Source organism: Eucalyptus grandis, chromosome 6 (genome assembly GCF_016545825.1).
Source record: "Eucalyptus grandis isolate ANBG69807.140 chromosome 6, ASM1654582v1, whole genome shotgun sequence".
Lineage (NCBI taxonomy): Eukaryota > Viridiplantae > Streptophyta > Magnoliopsida > Myrtales > Myrtaceae > Eucalyptus > Eucalyptus grandis.
The window spans coordinates 1790654-1807573 of NC_052617.1; the positions used below are offsets into that span (position 1 = coordinate 1790654).

Genomic DNA, 16920 nt, shown 5'->3' on the forward strand with positions numbered 1-16920 from the left:
GGCTGAATTGAATTCTTAATGAAGTATGATACAAGTTTGTAGTGTGTTGATAGTAATAGAAACATATGGTAGATACTTCACCTATATGAGCTTAGAAGTGGTGCCGCTTCTTACGAAAGTGAGGGTTGCTTTCTAGAGAGCTCATGAAACAGGATCAAGCACAATGCCATAATAGTGCAGAGTAATATAGAAATTCTCGCTGAAACAAGAGGTTAGTGTATGTGTGGTATGTCCGGTTCTATTACATAAAAGTACAAGTTTAAAACCGAGCTACTTGTCACTTTGATAGAGCTTTGATATATTTGCACTAAGTAAAGGTTTAACTCGAAAGCGACCTTTATGTATGTATATTAATCTTACTAAAACTTTGGCTGTATGGTTTTTAAAATTTTATTTTGAAATCTTTGTTTTACAAACAAAGTGGGGGATTGTTGGAATTTTGTTTGTTAAAACAAAATGAGTGCTTTTTATTTTGTCCCACATAGAAAAGGTAGGAGCAAGAGGATTAGTTTATTAATGTGGAATTTCCCTTTTGTTGTTAAATGAGTGATTAGGTGGGGCTAGACCCCACCATACCCGCGTGCGGGTGCGCGGATAATTGCGCGATTATTTGGCGCACTTAGCACGCCTGCGCGCCCGCTGTTTAATTAGCATTAATCCCTTGTTTTTTATTTATTTATTTATTTTTTATTTTATTTTATATTTTAGTTCAAAGGTTGCCTTTTAATTTGAGAATTTCGGAAATGAAATATAAATGAAAATTCGAAATTCTATTTAAAAAAAAATTATTCCGAATTTTATTTGTGTCTTTTAAAGACAACCTTTGGAAAATCATTTATTTGGTTTTAATTTTTCCGAAAGATTGCAATTGTTCGTTTTTCGACTTCTTCCGAAGAGTCGCATTTGTTTATCCGAACAATTTTCTAAAGACGTGTTTGTTCGCAATTTTCACGAAGAGTTGCAAGACTGTTTCATATATATACTTGTCATTTTTCGGAAAGAAAGGGTGGTCATTTTCGAGTCTTCTTTCTGAAAAAACTGCAGCCAATTTTCGATTGGTTCTTAGAGAGACCCTGGAGAAATACTAGAATTGCTATTTAGTATTCTCATCCGATACTTTGTTGTATCCTGAAGGATTTTTGCCGGTGACCATTAGCAACGTTGTGGGGCAAATAAATCCTTAAAGAAAGTGATATCACGCCTCAAAGTCCGAGTTGTTTTTCTCGATCCGATTTCATTGTACTACCCAATTTCGAAGCATATTTTACTAACACTCCGTTGGTCGACGGGAGATTAAGACAGAACTCCAACTTCTTCCCGAGCCACTCTAACGTTCCCTTGAACAAGTGTAGGACTTTCTGACCGACAATGGAGATGAAGATAATCCATCTATGCCCAAACTCCCTGAGCTCCTTCTTATAGTTTTCGTGGCATCCAATGTATTTTCTCTCGGACACGTCCGCATGAAACAGGAGGCGAGCGAGGCCGAGAAAGCCTGCCCGCGTATGATTAAGCTCAAGGTAGCAATGCTTGTCATCATCTTCCATGGACGGCTCCGAAAGCAAAGAAGATGAAGGTGGCATGTAACGTGAGAAGTTATTACAATGTCTCACGAACTTGAGACACCTAAAGTCTATGAGTGTGCAATGCAAACGGAGACGGTCCAAAATATATAGAAAGAGACTCATTTGCAAGATGAATTGAAGAATATTAAGACATATGGGTCTCATCAAATTTAATGGTCTAGATTGTACTACGTCCATCGAATAATTTCGGGGCGTGCATCACGTTGTTGATAAAGAGAAGTACGCCCGATCTCGTGTAGTGTGATTTCTCCTTTTCTGGTGCGACATCGCATGAGTCGGAGCACTAAGCATATATTCCAATTGGCACAAGAAAGGTGGGAAGTTCCTTTGCCTCGGGGATGACCACCTAGAAAATTCCCAATTAGTGGCTGTCATTCAGGACATCTCCAGACTCTTTGCTACTTCAATCGAATCGAGATGTTCTGCTTTTTCTATCGAGAGTGTACTTTGCTTGCTTGATTGTGCTAAGACATACATGCTCACACCTCCCTTTCTCTTTTCACAAACTTTTTGTTCAACGAACCGTGTTATGCTATCAATTAAACATTGCTTAAACAGAAAAAAGCCCGATTACCTAACAAACTCTATAACTTTGGCAAATTCCCGAATTCCATCCAAAACTTTAAAACTTTTCAATTCTATTCTCCATTGTTCCGAAATCAAGAAAGGAGAGTAACCGATAGGTAGAATGTCACCGAGGTTATGGTACTAATATGTGCCCAATAGTCATGTATGTTCGTTGATAACATCAGAACAGAGTTGCCAAGATCACGGAGAGCTATATCACCATTGGTTTTCGTAGAGAAACCTATATTGCATGGAGGAATTGTCCAAAAAGTCTCAAACTTTTTGAACGGAGGTCAATTCAATTCTAAATCTTTTAATTGTACTAGTTTAGTTATAAACTATTTGACGATTTGCCAATTTAATTCCTAAACCTCTCACGTGTCTACTTAGTTCTAAATTTTTTTGATGATTTATCAATTTAATCTTAAATCTTTTGACAATTTGCTAATGTAGTCATTTCGGCTAAATATCCAAATAATAGGTATGTCCTTGAAGCTCCTTTTAATGTAGCTCGCCGTATGTAAAATTTTTTGAATTTGAGCAACAATTGGAATACTTATTCAGCTCGAGGGCTCAAACTTGAAAATATTTTACTCGAGTAACCCAATAACCTAATTGTGTAATTTTTATATAATTGTGAAGCTCCTTTTTTTTCTTTTTTCTTTTTATTCTTCATGCTCCTTTTATGTACTGGGCTGTTAGCATTCCCATGCCTTCTCACGTGAAGCTTGGCAGCATTAGTATTCCTCCTCGCTATTCATCTCATTTTGCCGATTCTCTGTGAGTCAGTTTTAGATCTCACCATGAACATTTTTCTCTCTATTTAGGTTCATTTCATAAATCAACTTCGATCTTGCACTGTAGATGGTCCACAAAAGCTATAAGAATATATATCAAATTAGTGACACATAGAGACCGTCTCCTCTCAGCCTGAGGAAGTGTACCACTTAACCATATTGCACACCCCAACGGTTCTTCAAGCGTTTAGGGTTTTATTCTCTCTCAATCCACCACATACAGAATTTCTCAATAGCATGCAGTGCAAGTAACTAATTCTGTCTCGAAGGAACATCAGTTTGCCCTCTTAGACAAGTACGTTTTCCAAATTTATTGACACGGCCGTAAGAGCTAACACAACTTTTTTTTTTCCCATTCAGGATCTCGTCGGTCCATAGATCACGGTCCTGATTGATTGGATCTAGCTTATCTCATGGGAGCGTAAGGAGCCGAGTTGAGTCATATTGACATATTCTTGAGGTGAATGAGCAGACAGTACTGGAATTGCAATGCGGACCATCCTAAACAGTAATAAGACCCAGCTCTCTCGGTATGCTCGGCCTCTCAGACACGGCATGACGAAGCCCCTCATCAGCTCCCAAATCGCATTCATGATGTTTGGTATGAACCATAACAACAGCAAGCGGTTTTTGTTCGGCTCCTCATCTAACACCTGAAATCAATCGTCACGTAATTAGGAGAGCGTGAGAGCCAAATATACAAGGCGCGATATTTATGCATGGTTGCTGTGTTGCATCGAGCCCTCCTTTTCCTTACTTACCCATCCCATGGGTCCTTTTAAGCCCGTAACTTACATGCACAGCACAGTTTGGTCCATTGCAATAAAGAAATGGTCAGTTACAATGTAAGAGCGTAAACTATCAAGACACGTCTCTTAATCAAGTACTCAGAGAGAGAGAGAGAGAGAGAGAGAGAGAGAGAGAGAGAGAGAGATGGTGATACCTTCCCCTTGTACAAGCTGTTGAAGTAGAGGCAAGGACCAAAGTGCTTGAACCCAAAGACCATGCCATCACGAGGCATCCTAGGAACACGGTCGCTTGAATAGACATACCTATAGTACTTCACCTGACGACAAATCTTCCTCCTCATGTACTCCCCAAATCTCTCATCCCCCACCTTCGGCTGCCCAAATGTATACACTCCTTCCAACTTATCCAGAATTGCATCCTCCTTGTGCATGCACAACGCCCCCACGAATAGGATGGCAAGTGCCCCTCCCAAACTATGCCCCGTCACTATGAACTTTGTCCCTCTCTCCTTCAATAAATTCCTTAGCATTTCCTTAATCTCATAATAAGCATAGCTTTTGCCTTCCTCGGCTACCTCATCCATCTCCTTGAGCCCTCCTCGGCCCTTTTGTAGGCCCAGGGCTTTCATGAAGCCGCCGTGGATGCTCACCCACTCCAGCCCCGCTTCTCCTTCAAGCTTGACCTCGACCTCGTACCAAGAGAGATCGATGGTGGTGCGCCATGCGTCCGCATCAAAAGGGCGGGTGCCCCTAAATGCCAACACGATCAGGTCTCGGTCTTTCAACATGATGGCTCGAGTAGAGTGTTGCTCCAGGTGATCTACATGAGGATGCGGGATTTTTATTATCAAAGCAACTTTCCTTCTTATGGCAAGAGCAAATTCGAATAGTATATGATAAAACGCTTACTGATACCATGTCAAAATAATTACATTTTCAAAAAGTTTGAGCTGTTAGGAATCGGGTCAACAAAGCATATATTTCTTAGCTTATTTAAGAAAAAACAAAACCATATATATATCCAGTGAATTCATATATATAAATTCTTTTAAACTAAAAAAATCACTCAAAATTTCAACCAAAAAAAAAAAAATCACTCAAAATAGAACCCTGTTTCTTTTATTATTATTATTATTATTATTATTATTATTATTATTATTATTTTGCAACTTCAATTTGGCTTTGTGATTTCTCTCAAAGAGAAAAGAATGGTTGAATTTGTAAAGTCCCCGACATTATATTTTGTTCGTAAGAAGTGCTTGTATTGTTGTATGCTTTTTATTAGGCTTCTTAAATGAAGCATATGTGGTGACAATATATGTGCAATGAATAATAACATCGACCAGCTTGTATCTTGACCTTTTAGATTTTCCAAAAACGATAAGAATCAGGGCTTTGCATTCCCTTTTGTTCTTTCTCGGAAAAAGTATGAGATACTTCAAAAATATCATTCTTTCTCTTGCATATTATATGAAACCATTAACATGATGGAGAAAATCATCTTTTTAGTACAGTGCACCTCTCAGTGTCTCGATAAATCTCAACCATTGATATGAATCCTCATTTTTGTAAGTCAATGAGTTAGATTTATTGAGAAACTATTAATATGATGGAGAAAATCATCTTTTTAGTACGGTGCGCCTCTCGGTGTCTCGATAAATCTCAACCATTGACTTGAATCCCATTTTTGTAAGTCAATGAGTTAGATTTATTGAGATACCGAATGGAGCACCATGCAGGGTTGAGGATCCACGACCATGCGCAAAACTTCAGTGTATTAATAGCATCTAAAAAAGAAAAAATAAAACTATCTATACATGGTTAATACTGCTTCTCATCAAGAGTCAATAAAAATCCAACCATTGTCAATGTTTTATATTTGGGGAGTTCCCGTGTAGCTCTTATATGAGTTCGGGATCAAAGTCATATTGCTTGATACATAAGTATAATCTAATTCAACTATATAAGATTACAATCCGTGATTCTTGGGGTTGTCCTTGAATTTTTATTATGTGGTGAACGATTAGCTAGTGTAAGATCACGAAGATTGCACAACTTATTTTATATTGTCTTAATTAAGAAAGCAACTAAGTTGAAAACCATATTTGACCAGTAATATGTATAGATATGCAGAAGATATGATAATACGTACCATTCCAAAAGTCCCCACACTGCAAGAATTCCATCTAAAGCCATAAAAAAGACAAAAAGAAGAGGAGAAAAGTCAGTCCTAGTCATCACCAAGCACAAAGGGATGGTTTTGATTAAGCTAAAACTCCTTCCAGATGACTAAACAGGTCAGTGGATAGCTTTATCCATGTTGTTTAGATGAAAAAATATCATATTGCAATCATCTTTCATATTCTCTATGATTAAATTCAATGATGTATCATAACTATATGTTTGTCTGTCGATATCATATTGAGGGTTAGTGAGGGATGAACCTTCCAACGATCTCTGACGGTGGTTTCAACGAAAGAATCATTCTCGTACGACAACTTAGCAGCCATCATGGACAAGTATGCATTATACCGTGCGTCTCCATGCTTCAGGCGGCTGTCAAGGTCCACTCTCGGGTCCAAATACCCTACCACTGATGCAAAAGATGGCGAATCTTTACTCGGCCACTCCACGTTTCCTGCATAATTTGCATAGATGGCCCTCGTCTTCATCTTGTGTAAAGTTCCGGAATAAGAATGATGTTAGGTAATCGGTAAGGTTATGCAGTTTAATTTTTCGATTTTCACTTTCAAACACCTTGTCGCCAAGAAGGTGGCTACATGGAAGATGTCATAAAAAAGTTTCTACCTTTGTACTACGGAGGAGTCGCCTTAAAAATATTTTGCATCGACTTAATCTTTAGTAATGAGGTTGACTAAACTAATCACAGTACGGGATGGAAGGATAGAGCGTGTAGGTAAGACAATACAGATTAAACCACAACAATATCGAGGATACACATGCATGTATGCGCGCATTGTCAAATGTCGCCCATGTTATAGTTATGGGAAGAAGCACACAAAACCTTTGAGAGCATTGGCGATGAGCTTGAGAAATCCTCCGTTGGTCGACGGGAGGTTAAGACAGAACTCAAAAGCATTCCCGAGCCATTCCAACATTCCCTTGAACAAGAGCAGGAGTTTCTGAGCGACGATGGAGATGAAGATGAACCATCTTCGCTTAAACCCCCTGAGCTCCTCCTTGTAGATTACCGGGCACTGGATGTATCTTCTCTCGGACACGTCGTTAGAAAACAGAAGGCGAGGGAGGTCGAGAAAGCCTGCCTGTTTAGGATCGAGTACAAGGTAGTTGCTATAGAGCGCGCCACCATCTTCGCAATCTATGTGTCGCTGCAGAAGCAAAGGAGATGAAGGTGGCGTATACATGGATGGGTGAAGTTTTTGCTAGGTCGACGACGATCTTCAAATACTTAAGCCCATGCGCGCGCATGGGCTTTATACATGGAGAGACTCATCAGATCTAACGATCTAGATCGTGCTAACTTGATGCGAACGATTTCGTAGCGTGTTTCGCATGTCCTGCGCACTAAGTCAAGGGTGCCTACTAAGTGTAATGTGACATTCTCCCTTTTGCTTTTTCGGACACTGCAGTGTGTGGTAACACGACGCATAAATCCCTATTCGGGGAAGATGGGAATGGCTTTCGCCCCGGGAATCTGATCCACCTCGCAAATTCCTAGTTGGTGGTTGTAGTTGGTCGCTGTTTTGGACATCTACAGACTCTTCACTTCTTTAATCAAAGTGAAATATTCTGATTATTTGTGCCAAAACATGCGTGCGCACGCCTCTCTCTCTCTCTCTCTCTCTCTCTCTCACACACACACACACACACACACACACACACACACACACAAGCATTGTGCTATTACATAAACGTTGTGTAAACAACAACGAAAGAAAAGCTCTATTGCCGAATGAACTTTTTTTTTATAGTAGATTTCTTAATCCTATCCAAAACTTTAAAATCTTTCAATTCTATCCTTAAACCCCATGGTTGCAAAGCGAAGAAATGAGAATAACGATTAGGTAGAAATTCTGCTCTCAAAATTGCAAAGCTCCATTACTGAATTATTTTACATCAAGTGGTGTCTAAACCAGTTTTCGCGCATCTCCAAAGCCCACCTCCTTGAGCGATCTTGAGGGAGCATTCCCCCCATATAATCCTGGTGCTTTGGATTTTACTCTCGAAATATTCCGAATTTGAACCCAACATCACAGGGAGATAAGCAAATTTCATCGGTATTTAAGTCAACACCTTTTAGTAAAGTTGTTTTTTCCTAAAAACATAATCTGTTAAATGAATATGTGACTTTAGGATTAAAAAAGGAAAAAGAAAATAGAATACATGACTTAACATTTAATTATTCTAACATGGCAATCTCGATTTTATAGGAAACGAATGACATCGACGTTGATTGCTGTATATCCACTTGAGATAAACTAAAAAGAGAAGCAATAGGTCAATCAACATTTCCCCTTTATTTGAGCTAGAAGTCAATGACCAATGGATAAATTAAACTAACAAAACTAACAAGAATCTCAAATCACGTTATTATGCTTTAAATTATGATACACTCAGAAGTCTCTGGATGATCGACAATCTGAATCCACCCGTTTAGTCTATAACTTTGGGAGCAATGTGAACCCCCATAAATCATTGGTTTGACCAAATTTAATTGAAACTCAGTTATTGTCGATTCACACCGGGCAAATTGCTGGTCTTTTGTAAGAAAATCTTCAGTTTGATCTAGTCACGCGAAAGAATGTTACCGAAGATGAACATGGGATAAAGTTATCGTAAGTGCCATAACTTTCTTATGGTATTCAATTAAATGTCATAACTTTTTTTCTTGAACATTAAATGCCATAACTTCTAAAAAAGAGTTTACTTAAGTGCCAAATTGTTGTAAAAATGTTCACTAAGTGCTGGAAATCTGACGTGGTATAGCACTTGTAGTTAATGTTTTTTAAAAAATAATGGTGTTTGGGTGATTGGTTGAAAAATTATATGGGACTCAAATGATTGGAAAAAAAGAAGAAGAGAAGAAGTTAAGACACTCAAGAAAGTGTCATTACTATGGAAAAAAAGTTATGACACTCAAGTGGACGGTATACGAAATTATAACATTTGTGGTGTTTCCGCAAAGGGACAGATCTAATTAATCATGTCCTAAGAAAACAAATTTATCATTTAATGTTTCGTTTAATATGCTAACTGGGGATGATAGAAAATGCCAATTGGCAATTGCAACAAATGCTCAACTGTCATTGGGACAACTATAATCATTTTCATTTCATACTTGTGCCGGTTCACAATCATAGTTAGATATTCTAGTCATTGGCTAGAGAGATTATTTAGGAACAACTAATTAATATCTTTAGGTTGGCTGAATAAGAAAAATGTATAAACTTCTATTACTGCGATAAATGAGAATATTTCAAATAAGAGCCCAAAGTGAGGCCATTTTCTCGAAAGAGCGCTCAAAGTGGACTTTATATCAAATAAAGATCCGGTGTGACCAAATATGTCTTAAATAATGATCTCACATTGCCGACCGGCCATGTATGATTTTTCTTATGATTGGAACATTGGTATTTTTGTCAAAAAAATACAAATAGAAAAAAATGAGCCCTAAAATTCAGAAAAAACAACAAATTACTTTTCTTCTTCTTCTTTTCCCATCTTCTTCGTTACCTTAAAAAATCACCCATGACCTCCGACGCTACACGCACGACCTCCTTCACCATCACCGCTGGATCTCTTCACATACTTCTTGACTGGCGTCGGATTCGCCGCCAGATCTCTCCAGTTAGCTTCCGTGGAAAAGGTCGTTGAAGTGCGACTAGCTCTCCTTCAACCTCCTCTACTTAAAACAAAGAGCTAGAGCACAAGTTGACAGCTATACACCAAGTTAGACATTCGTTCAAGGGCTTGAAGACGCAGGGGACAACTGTGTCTTGGTCTATGACTGAATATTATGGACTCCCATTATAACTGACTAATTCTTCCTGATTCAATCCAAGTAATTCAAAATGACAGTAAAATTGACCAATCTACAAGCTGTTGATTTTCGGCATGACCTTTTCCAAATCTTGAAACCTTCAAACTTGTTCCACACCAGGTGTCACATTCACTAAGCGAGCTCAATACGATGCAGGGCAGAGATAGAATCATGGACAAGCACTAGCAAATAAATAGAAGGAAGCAGAGAGACGTACGTGAGATCAGTTGCGGATAAGTTTGCAAAGGAACTCCTTGTTTTTGAAAGTGTTGGTAATCAAGCTTAGGGGCTAGTTGATCTCCGCCGATCGCGAAGGTCTCTGCTTCGGCCATCTGCCACGTCCCTGAAGACTGAGAAAGGCTGATGAAAGTCTCGTACTCGAAGATGTTGATGTTGAAGGAGAGCCAGTCGCACTTCAGTGACCTTTTCCCCGTAAGCTACCTGCAAAGATTTGGCATTGAATCCAATGCCAGTCAAGAAGTGTCTGAAGAGATCCGGTGGTGATGGTGAAGGGCGCCATTTCTATGGGGTCGGTGGTTACGGGTGATCTCTGAATATAACGAAGAAGATGGGGGAGAAAAGAAGAGAAAAAGGTAATTTGTTGTTTTTATGAATTTTAGGGCTTATATTTTTTTTATGACAAAAATACCCATGTTTTTTTTTTTTTTTGGTAAGGAAAATACCCATGTCTAGATCGTTGAAAAAAATGAGATTTAGCTGGTTGACAAGGTGAGGTCCTTATTTGAGACAGATTTAGCCATTCCAAGTCTTTATTTGACATAACGTCCATTTCAGGTTATCTCTTGAGAAAATGGCCCCACTTCAGGCTATTATTTTAAAGTTTTCCCCTAAAATTATTACATTTATGCCAAATTAGTATTAAATCTTTCAATTGTGCTAATTAAGTTTTAAATTCATTAGGCCAATTTCGATAGGCAATTATTGACGTGGACGTCGGTAGTGCCACGTAGAATGGCCGATGCTAATATGGACAATTTTTTTAATTTTTTTTGAAAAGAAATTTGAATTTTTACATTTTTTCTTTCTTTTACTTTTTTTTTCCTACCAAGTCAGGCGAGGAGGGGTTGGTGGCCCTCATCTTAGAAGATAGAAAAGGAAAAGAAAAAATTATAAAAAAAAATTCAATTTAAAAAAAAAAATTGTCCACATTAGTGTCATAATGTCATGTGAGACGACCGCCATTTAGGTCATTAATTTTCGACTAAGATTGGACAAATGAACTCAATTGGCATAATTAAAAAATTTAGGGCTAAATTGGTAAAATTAAAAAAAAAAAGTATGACTGAATTGGCACATGTGTAGTAAGTTTATAAATTTTTTGATAAATTTCCCGTTGCTGTGAGAGTGGTGAGAGCTTAAAAAGTTACGGCGGGAGATGACTGATCATATAATCAACGTTGACTTGATCGTCCGTATGAAGATTTGCGAAAGGAGGCGCCAGGAATTATCAATTCTTTCTTCTTTTCTTTTTATTATTAGATCTAGACATCCAGTGGGGGATTTCTGCTTTCACACGACTCTCACGTGTGTAATCAGTACATCTTGTGCGGGATAGAAGCGACTAATCATATAATCAACGTTGGTCTTGAAATTTTTCTATCCCTCACAACTAAAAGTATTTCAGAGTTAACGTCTTTTGAACATCTGTAACTGTAGCTACAAAACATTTCTTCTACCTGCCGAGAGAATACATGCCTGTAAACTTCCCCATTAATCCATTCTTTACTTCTCGGGGTGATTTCTTGCGTGGTGGATATAGAATACGTGTTATCAATGCGATATGCAACTTTCTGGGCACTTATTCCTTTCCTCTCTTCTTCGCAACCTGCAGGCCTACATGTTCAGAGCTTGTTAACGCATTTGAAGTGAATTCTCAAGCCATTCTCTATCATAATTTCCACTGATCATACTCAAGTGGGGCGATACCAATGGCCGAGTCTGCTGTTTCGCTGGTAGGGCAGACGATAGGAAGGCTGCTCGTTGATGAGGACCTGCAAAGGCAGCTGAAACTGATTCAAGGCTTGCTGAGGGATGCAGACATGAGACAAGAGAGCGAACAAGTAGCTGGAGAATGGGTCGGGCAACTCCGTGACATTGCCTATGATGCCGAGGACGTCATCGAGCGATACATCCTCAGAGTAGCGCCGAAGAAGGAAGGAAACATCATCAAGGCGTACTTTTGCTTCGTGGCAAAGTGCACTTGCATGCAGGCCCGTGTGGTGGGGACAGAGATTGATGGCTTAAAATCCAGCATCTCCAATCTGAGAACGAGTATGCGAGATCATGGCATACAATCGGTGAATGAGGGCAATCGCGAACGGGCGAGAGCTTTGACGCACAGGCGTACTTATGCCCATTTCGAGGAGGATTTTGTTGGGAGGGAAGATTGCATTAAGGAGTTGGTGAACGAGTTGAAGGATGGAGAACAGCACAGAGTTATTTCTATTTGTGGAATGGGTGGTCTAGGTAAGATCACACTTACTAAGAAAGTCTTCACTTATGACGAATTGAAGAACCATTTCCATGGTTTCGCTTGGGCTTGCATATCTCAAGAATACCACCACATGAGACATATTCTGGAGGGAATTCTTGTTAAGTTGATCCCTGATCAAAGAGGAGGGGTTACACAGATGAGAGATGGCGAAATTGTTAGAGACTCTATACATGACCCAAAAACATAGGAGATGTCTTGTGGTTCTTGACGATATTTGGACCAAACAAGCATGGGACGATTTGTGAGATGCATTCCCGATCAAGAACATGAGAAGCAAGCTATTGATAACGATCCACAATAGAGAAATAGCATAGTACATCGATCCTCAACGTTTCTTCCATGAACCTCGGTGCTTATCGAACGAGGAGAGCTGGGAGGATGAAGAGGGCGTTTCCTTAAAAAAAGGTGAGGCTTCTCCAAGGTTATAATAAGCTATTTTGATAGGAATTCATGATATATTGTTGAAGCTAGCTATGTTCCTTCTTCTATGGGCTCCATCTCAGGTCTACCTTTTTGTATTTGTGAATAGTTGTCCAATCTTAAAAGTTGGGATTGTTTGGAAAATCATGGATCATTATGCTTTTAAAAGAGAGCGGCAACATAATTAGTGCCCTAGAATTTGCGCTGCAATGGAAATTACTAGCACACTCAAGTCATAGAAGATAGCTTGCCTATGGAGTTATTCGTGCCGCTTTCCTTTTTATTCATCTAGTAGAGTCATTGTTGCTACCCATTGCTCGACCCACGTAATTCAAGCCACAAATAACAAAGAGAATTTGTTTGTCGATTTTAGGGTTTATATGAGCTTTGCTTTGGTCCCCGAGATCTTCCCCTTAAAGCATAAATAAACCACGGATGATAAAGAGCTATAGCATCGTACTTATGTATCAAAAAGTAGATATTCATCCTTGAAGTTATCATCTTATTATTTGTCGCGACCTAAATTTTCAGGGGCAATCCTAGAAGTTTAGGTTAATGGATTACTAAGTCTGAAGACTTGGCGCGGACCTTCCCAAGTCTTACCAATCGCGACTTGAAATTAATCTATTTAAACATGCAATTCTATTCAATTTGGAGCCGCCACTAATCAATTAGGGTTGATTAGAAACCCAAATAAAGTATGGGAGAATACTTTATTTTTACGAACCAGAGATTCAATAAGTCCGGGGGACATGGTTACGCTAGATTAGTCTAACGCCCTTTCGGTACCTTTTATTTTAAAAATATTTTGCAGGCAATGTTGATTAATTTAAACATAAGCTACTAACATGCAAATGGTGGTCATGCGGGTGCACAATCAATAAAATAACATTCAACAAAAATGCTAATAAAAATGCATGCCTTGAACATGATTTCTAAATAACCGGACACCTAATTTTTCTTTTTCTTTTTTGTTAAAAAAATGTTAATTATATGCAATCTTGATCTAAATTTAATATGCATGGATTTTACTTTAATGATATGGACATGCAATTCGTATGGCCTAACTAGAACTATCACTATCTGTATGCAATCTTATTTATATAATCCTAAATATGCATGTGTTTCATGACATGAGATGAATGACATAATAATTCTATATGCATGTTCTTTTTGTGATTTTTTTTTTATGATTTTTTTATTACACATATGCAACCTATATTAAACAATGATGACATGACATTGGATTAATTATGAACTAACCTGTTAATTAACCGGGTAAAAGACTTTTGTGTTTTCTTTTTTTATTTGAAATGACCTAGTAATTTTCATTAAAAAAAAAAGGTGACATAATGATGCAATGCTAATTTTTGGCATTTTCTATTTTTATTATAAAAAAAATACTACATGATGAGAATGTTAAAACATTAACCTATAACCTTCTAATTAAAACGCAACATGTAATATGTGCATTATAAAATCTATATAACCTAAATAACATTTTTTGTTTTTGTTTTTTAATATTTTTTTTGTGTTTTGGTTTTATTAAAGAAAAATCATCCTAATTCTACATGAATCTTAAAAAAGAAACTAAAATACGTTGCTTCAAATGTGAAATGAGTATAAACCTAAATATCTAATATGATGCATGATATGTGATGAGCAAATAATAACACGCTAAAATAAAAATCCATCCATGTAAATCAATGGCATTTTAATATGAATCAATGATGCAAAGAAATTCATGAATTTTGCCATAAAAAGTTGAAATAATCAAAAATCTAACCCGACGTCTCGCGGGTCAATATTTTGATTATCATAACTTAATATGACAAATTTCTTAACGATAAAATAAATCAAAACAAATCAAGTTAGAATATATAAAAAAAACATGAAATCAAATATCTAGAAAATCACCTAGTCCAACTCACGGTTGGCTTGAGGAATGGCGAGGAGCAGCTGGTGGTTCGGTGATGGGTTGCCGTTCGGAACGAGGGCTGTCCGTTGGAGCTCCGGCGAGGTTCGGCAGTAACCAGACCTGCAGCAAAACAGAGGAGGCAGCAGATGGCTCTGTTCGGGCGTGCAGCAGCAAGCAGAGGAGCAGCAACGTCGGGTGCAGGGACGTCGGGCTACTGGGACTGATTCAGGTTGAGGCCGAGCACCAGTGGAGAGCTCCCGGAGGTACGGTGATGGTCCGGCAGAGGTGGCGTCTCACGGGTGTGTGGCAGCTCGATTCCGACGTCGCGGGTCAGCAGTGGATTCGTCGGTTGCGGGGGACGCCAGTGAGAGGACGACGGGCTTCGGGGCGGCGAGCTGCGCGGGTCGGCAGGGCGTCGGGGGAAGTGAGCAGCGCGGGTCTGCCTGGCTTCGGGGCGGCGAGCGACGTAGCAGAGACAACAGAACAGGGGAGTTGCTTTGGAGGAACTCAGATCAGCACAGGAGCAGCTTCGTCGGGCGAAGTAAGGGTGTGGCGCGCGTCGTAGCAGAGACAACAGAACAGGGGAGTTGCTTGGGAGGAACTCAGATCAGCACAGGAGCAGCTTCGTCGGGCGAAGTAAGGGTGTGGCGCGCGTCGGCGGACGGCGGCACAGCAAGGCGGCAGCGAGCAACGGGGGTGAGGCGTCACGGGCTTCGGCTGCAGGCGGTGTCGGCGCGATGAGCAGGTACGGCGTCGACGTTCGTGGGTCAGGCGGAAATGAAGCTGAGGCGTTGCTGGTGCTTGGGCGCAAGGCTGGCAGAGCGCGGCGAGGACAGGGGAGCGCGAACGGATGCCGGCGGGACTGCGAGCGAGGCAGACGGCGGGCGCGGCGCTGGCTGGGGAGCGGTCGTGCAATCGTGGCAGCGCAGGTGGTGCAGACGCAGTGGGCAACAGCGGGCACCGGCGGCTTCGGAGAAGACGGACTGTAGCCCCTTTTTCTTTTCTTTTTTTTTTGTTTTTCTCCCTGCTCTCACGTCTCTCTCTCTCTCACATCACTTCTCTCTGCTCTCACCTGTCCCTGTCTCTTTCTGTAGAAGCCAAAAAGCTTCCGCTGACTTTTTCCTTTTTTCCTTCAAGAACCGAGCCCCTTTCTCTCTTTCTTCCACTCTTCTTTTCCTCTCTTTTCCCTGCTCACGTCGACTTCTTCTCTTTTTCTCTTTTCTATTTTTTTTTTGACGAACAATGAAGAGAAGCCCCCCTGAACCGAAGCTCCCTTTTCTCTATTTATAGAGAAAAACTCCAATTTGTTTTTGCAGGTGAGATATTCACTCAACCGTTCAACAAATTACAGCTTCAAAATCACACGATTTTCGAACTTTTTAAATTTTGAAATTTGGTTCAATTTTCTTTTTTTTAAAAATTCCCTCCACAACTAAATGCTCTATTATTATTTTCTAAAAAATAAATTAAATTTTAAAATAGGTGTCAACATTATTGTTGCATCTTCCCATGATAACTGAGGTGCAATTTGTTGATTAATATTGTGCAAAAATCACTGCAAACATGACTTTAAGATATAAACTCCTTAAAATATGTGGGCGCTTACCCTTGGCTATCACCTTGCTTGGTGGACTTTTAGTAGTCAATGCCTGGGAGACCATTTATAGAGACATCAATTTACATTTTAGCGATAAGAGTGATGTATAGAAAGTATTGGCCTTAAGCTATGACGATCTACCATGGTATCTAAAGCCATGCTTCCTCTATTTGGGTAGCTTTCCGAAAGATGTAGAAATCCCTATGACAACACTTCTTCATATGTGGATTGCTAAAGGCTTTGTGCCACTGGATGCACATGAAGAAGAGAGAGAAATTACAGTGGAAGATGTAGCAAAGCAATATCTAATCGAGTTGGTTAACAGGGGATGGTTCAAGTAGGATTTAGATTGAGTGGAAAGATCAAAACTTGCCACCTCCACGACTTGATGCAAGATTTATGTGTCTCCAAGGCTATGTAGGGGAGGTTTCTAAGCATTCTTAATGTTCAGCAGGATGATCAATTGGAGGGTTGTTCTTCTTCAGTGGTAATAGAAGTCGAGTGAACTCACAAAACACAAAGGCTTTCTCTTAATATGCGCGGGAGTGTTGAAGGAAACAAAGTACCGAGAGTAGAACAAATAAGGACTAAGCTCCACCTTCGAACTCTTATGGTCTTCCTTTCTGGGGTATATGTCGAAGGGATGTAGAAACAATTTCAGTCTATTTTTATCAATTGTAAGTTTCTCATAATTCTAAAGTTGGAGAATCTATTTAGGATGAGAGGAAATTTAACTAAATCAATGGGAG

The 16920-nt window shown here is 39.5% G+C and overlaps 3 protein-coding genes across 3 annotated transcripts; 2 read left to right on the forward strand and 1 right to left on the reverse strand.

The window, feature by feature from the left end:
* Positions 1-3125: 3125 nt before the first annotated feature.
* Positions 3126-7217, reverse strand: LOC104447888 (triacylglycerol lipase OBL1). Its single transcript, XM_010061622.3, has 5 exons — positions 6725-7217; positions 6144-6337; positions 5852-5885; positions 3894-4519; positions 3126-3603 (listed from the first exon to the last, which is right to left on the reverse strand). Exons 1-5 carry the CDS (start codon positions 7083-7085, stop codon positions 3352-3354), a joined length of 1467 nt encoding a protein of 488 aa, XP_010059924.2. The 5' UTR covers positions 7086-7217; the 3' UTR covers positions 3126-3351.
* Positions 7218-11653: 4436 nt separating this feature from the next.
* On the forward strand, positions 11654-13104 carry LOC120294786 (disease resistance protein RPP8-like). Its single transcript, XM_039315296.1, has one exon. The coding sequence runs from the start codon at positions 11671-11673 to the stop codon at positions 12421-12423; it is 753 nt and encodes a 250-aa protein (XP_039171230.1). The 5' UTR covers positions 11654-11670; the 3' UTR covers positions 12424-13104.
* Positions 13105-14558: 1454 nt separating this feature from the next.
* LOC120294787 lies at positions 14559-15632 on the forward strand. Its single transcript, XM_039315297.1, has 2 exons — positions 14559-15061; positions 15157-15632. Exons 1-2 carry the CDS (start codon positions 14630-14632, stop codon positions 15313-15315), a joined length of 591 nt encoding a protein of 196 aa, XP_039171231.1. The 5' UTR covers positions 14559-14629; the 3' UTR covers positions 15316-15632.
* The last annotated feature ends 1288 nt before the right edge of the window (positions 15633-16920 follow it).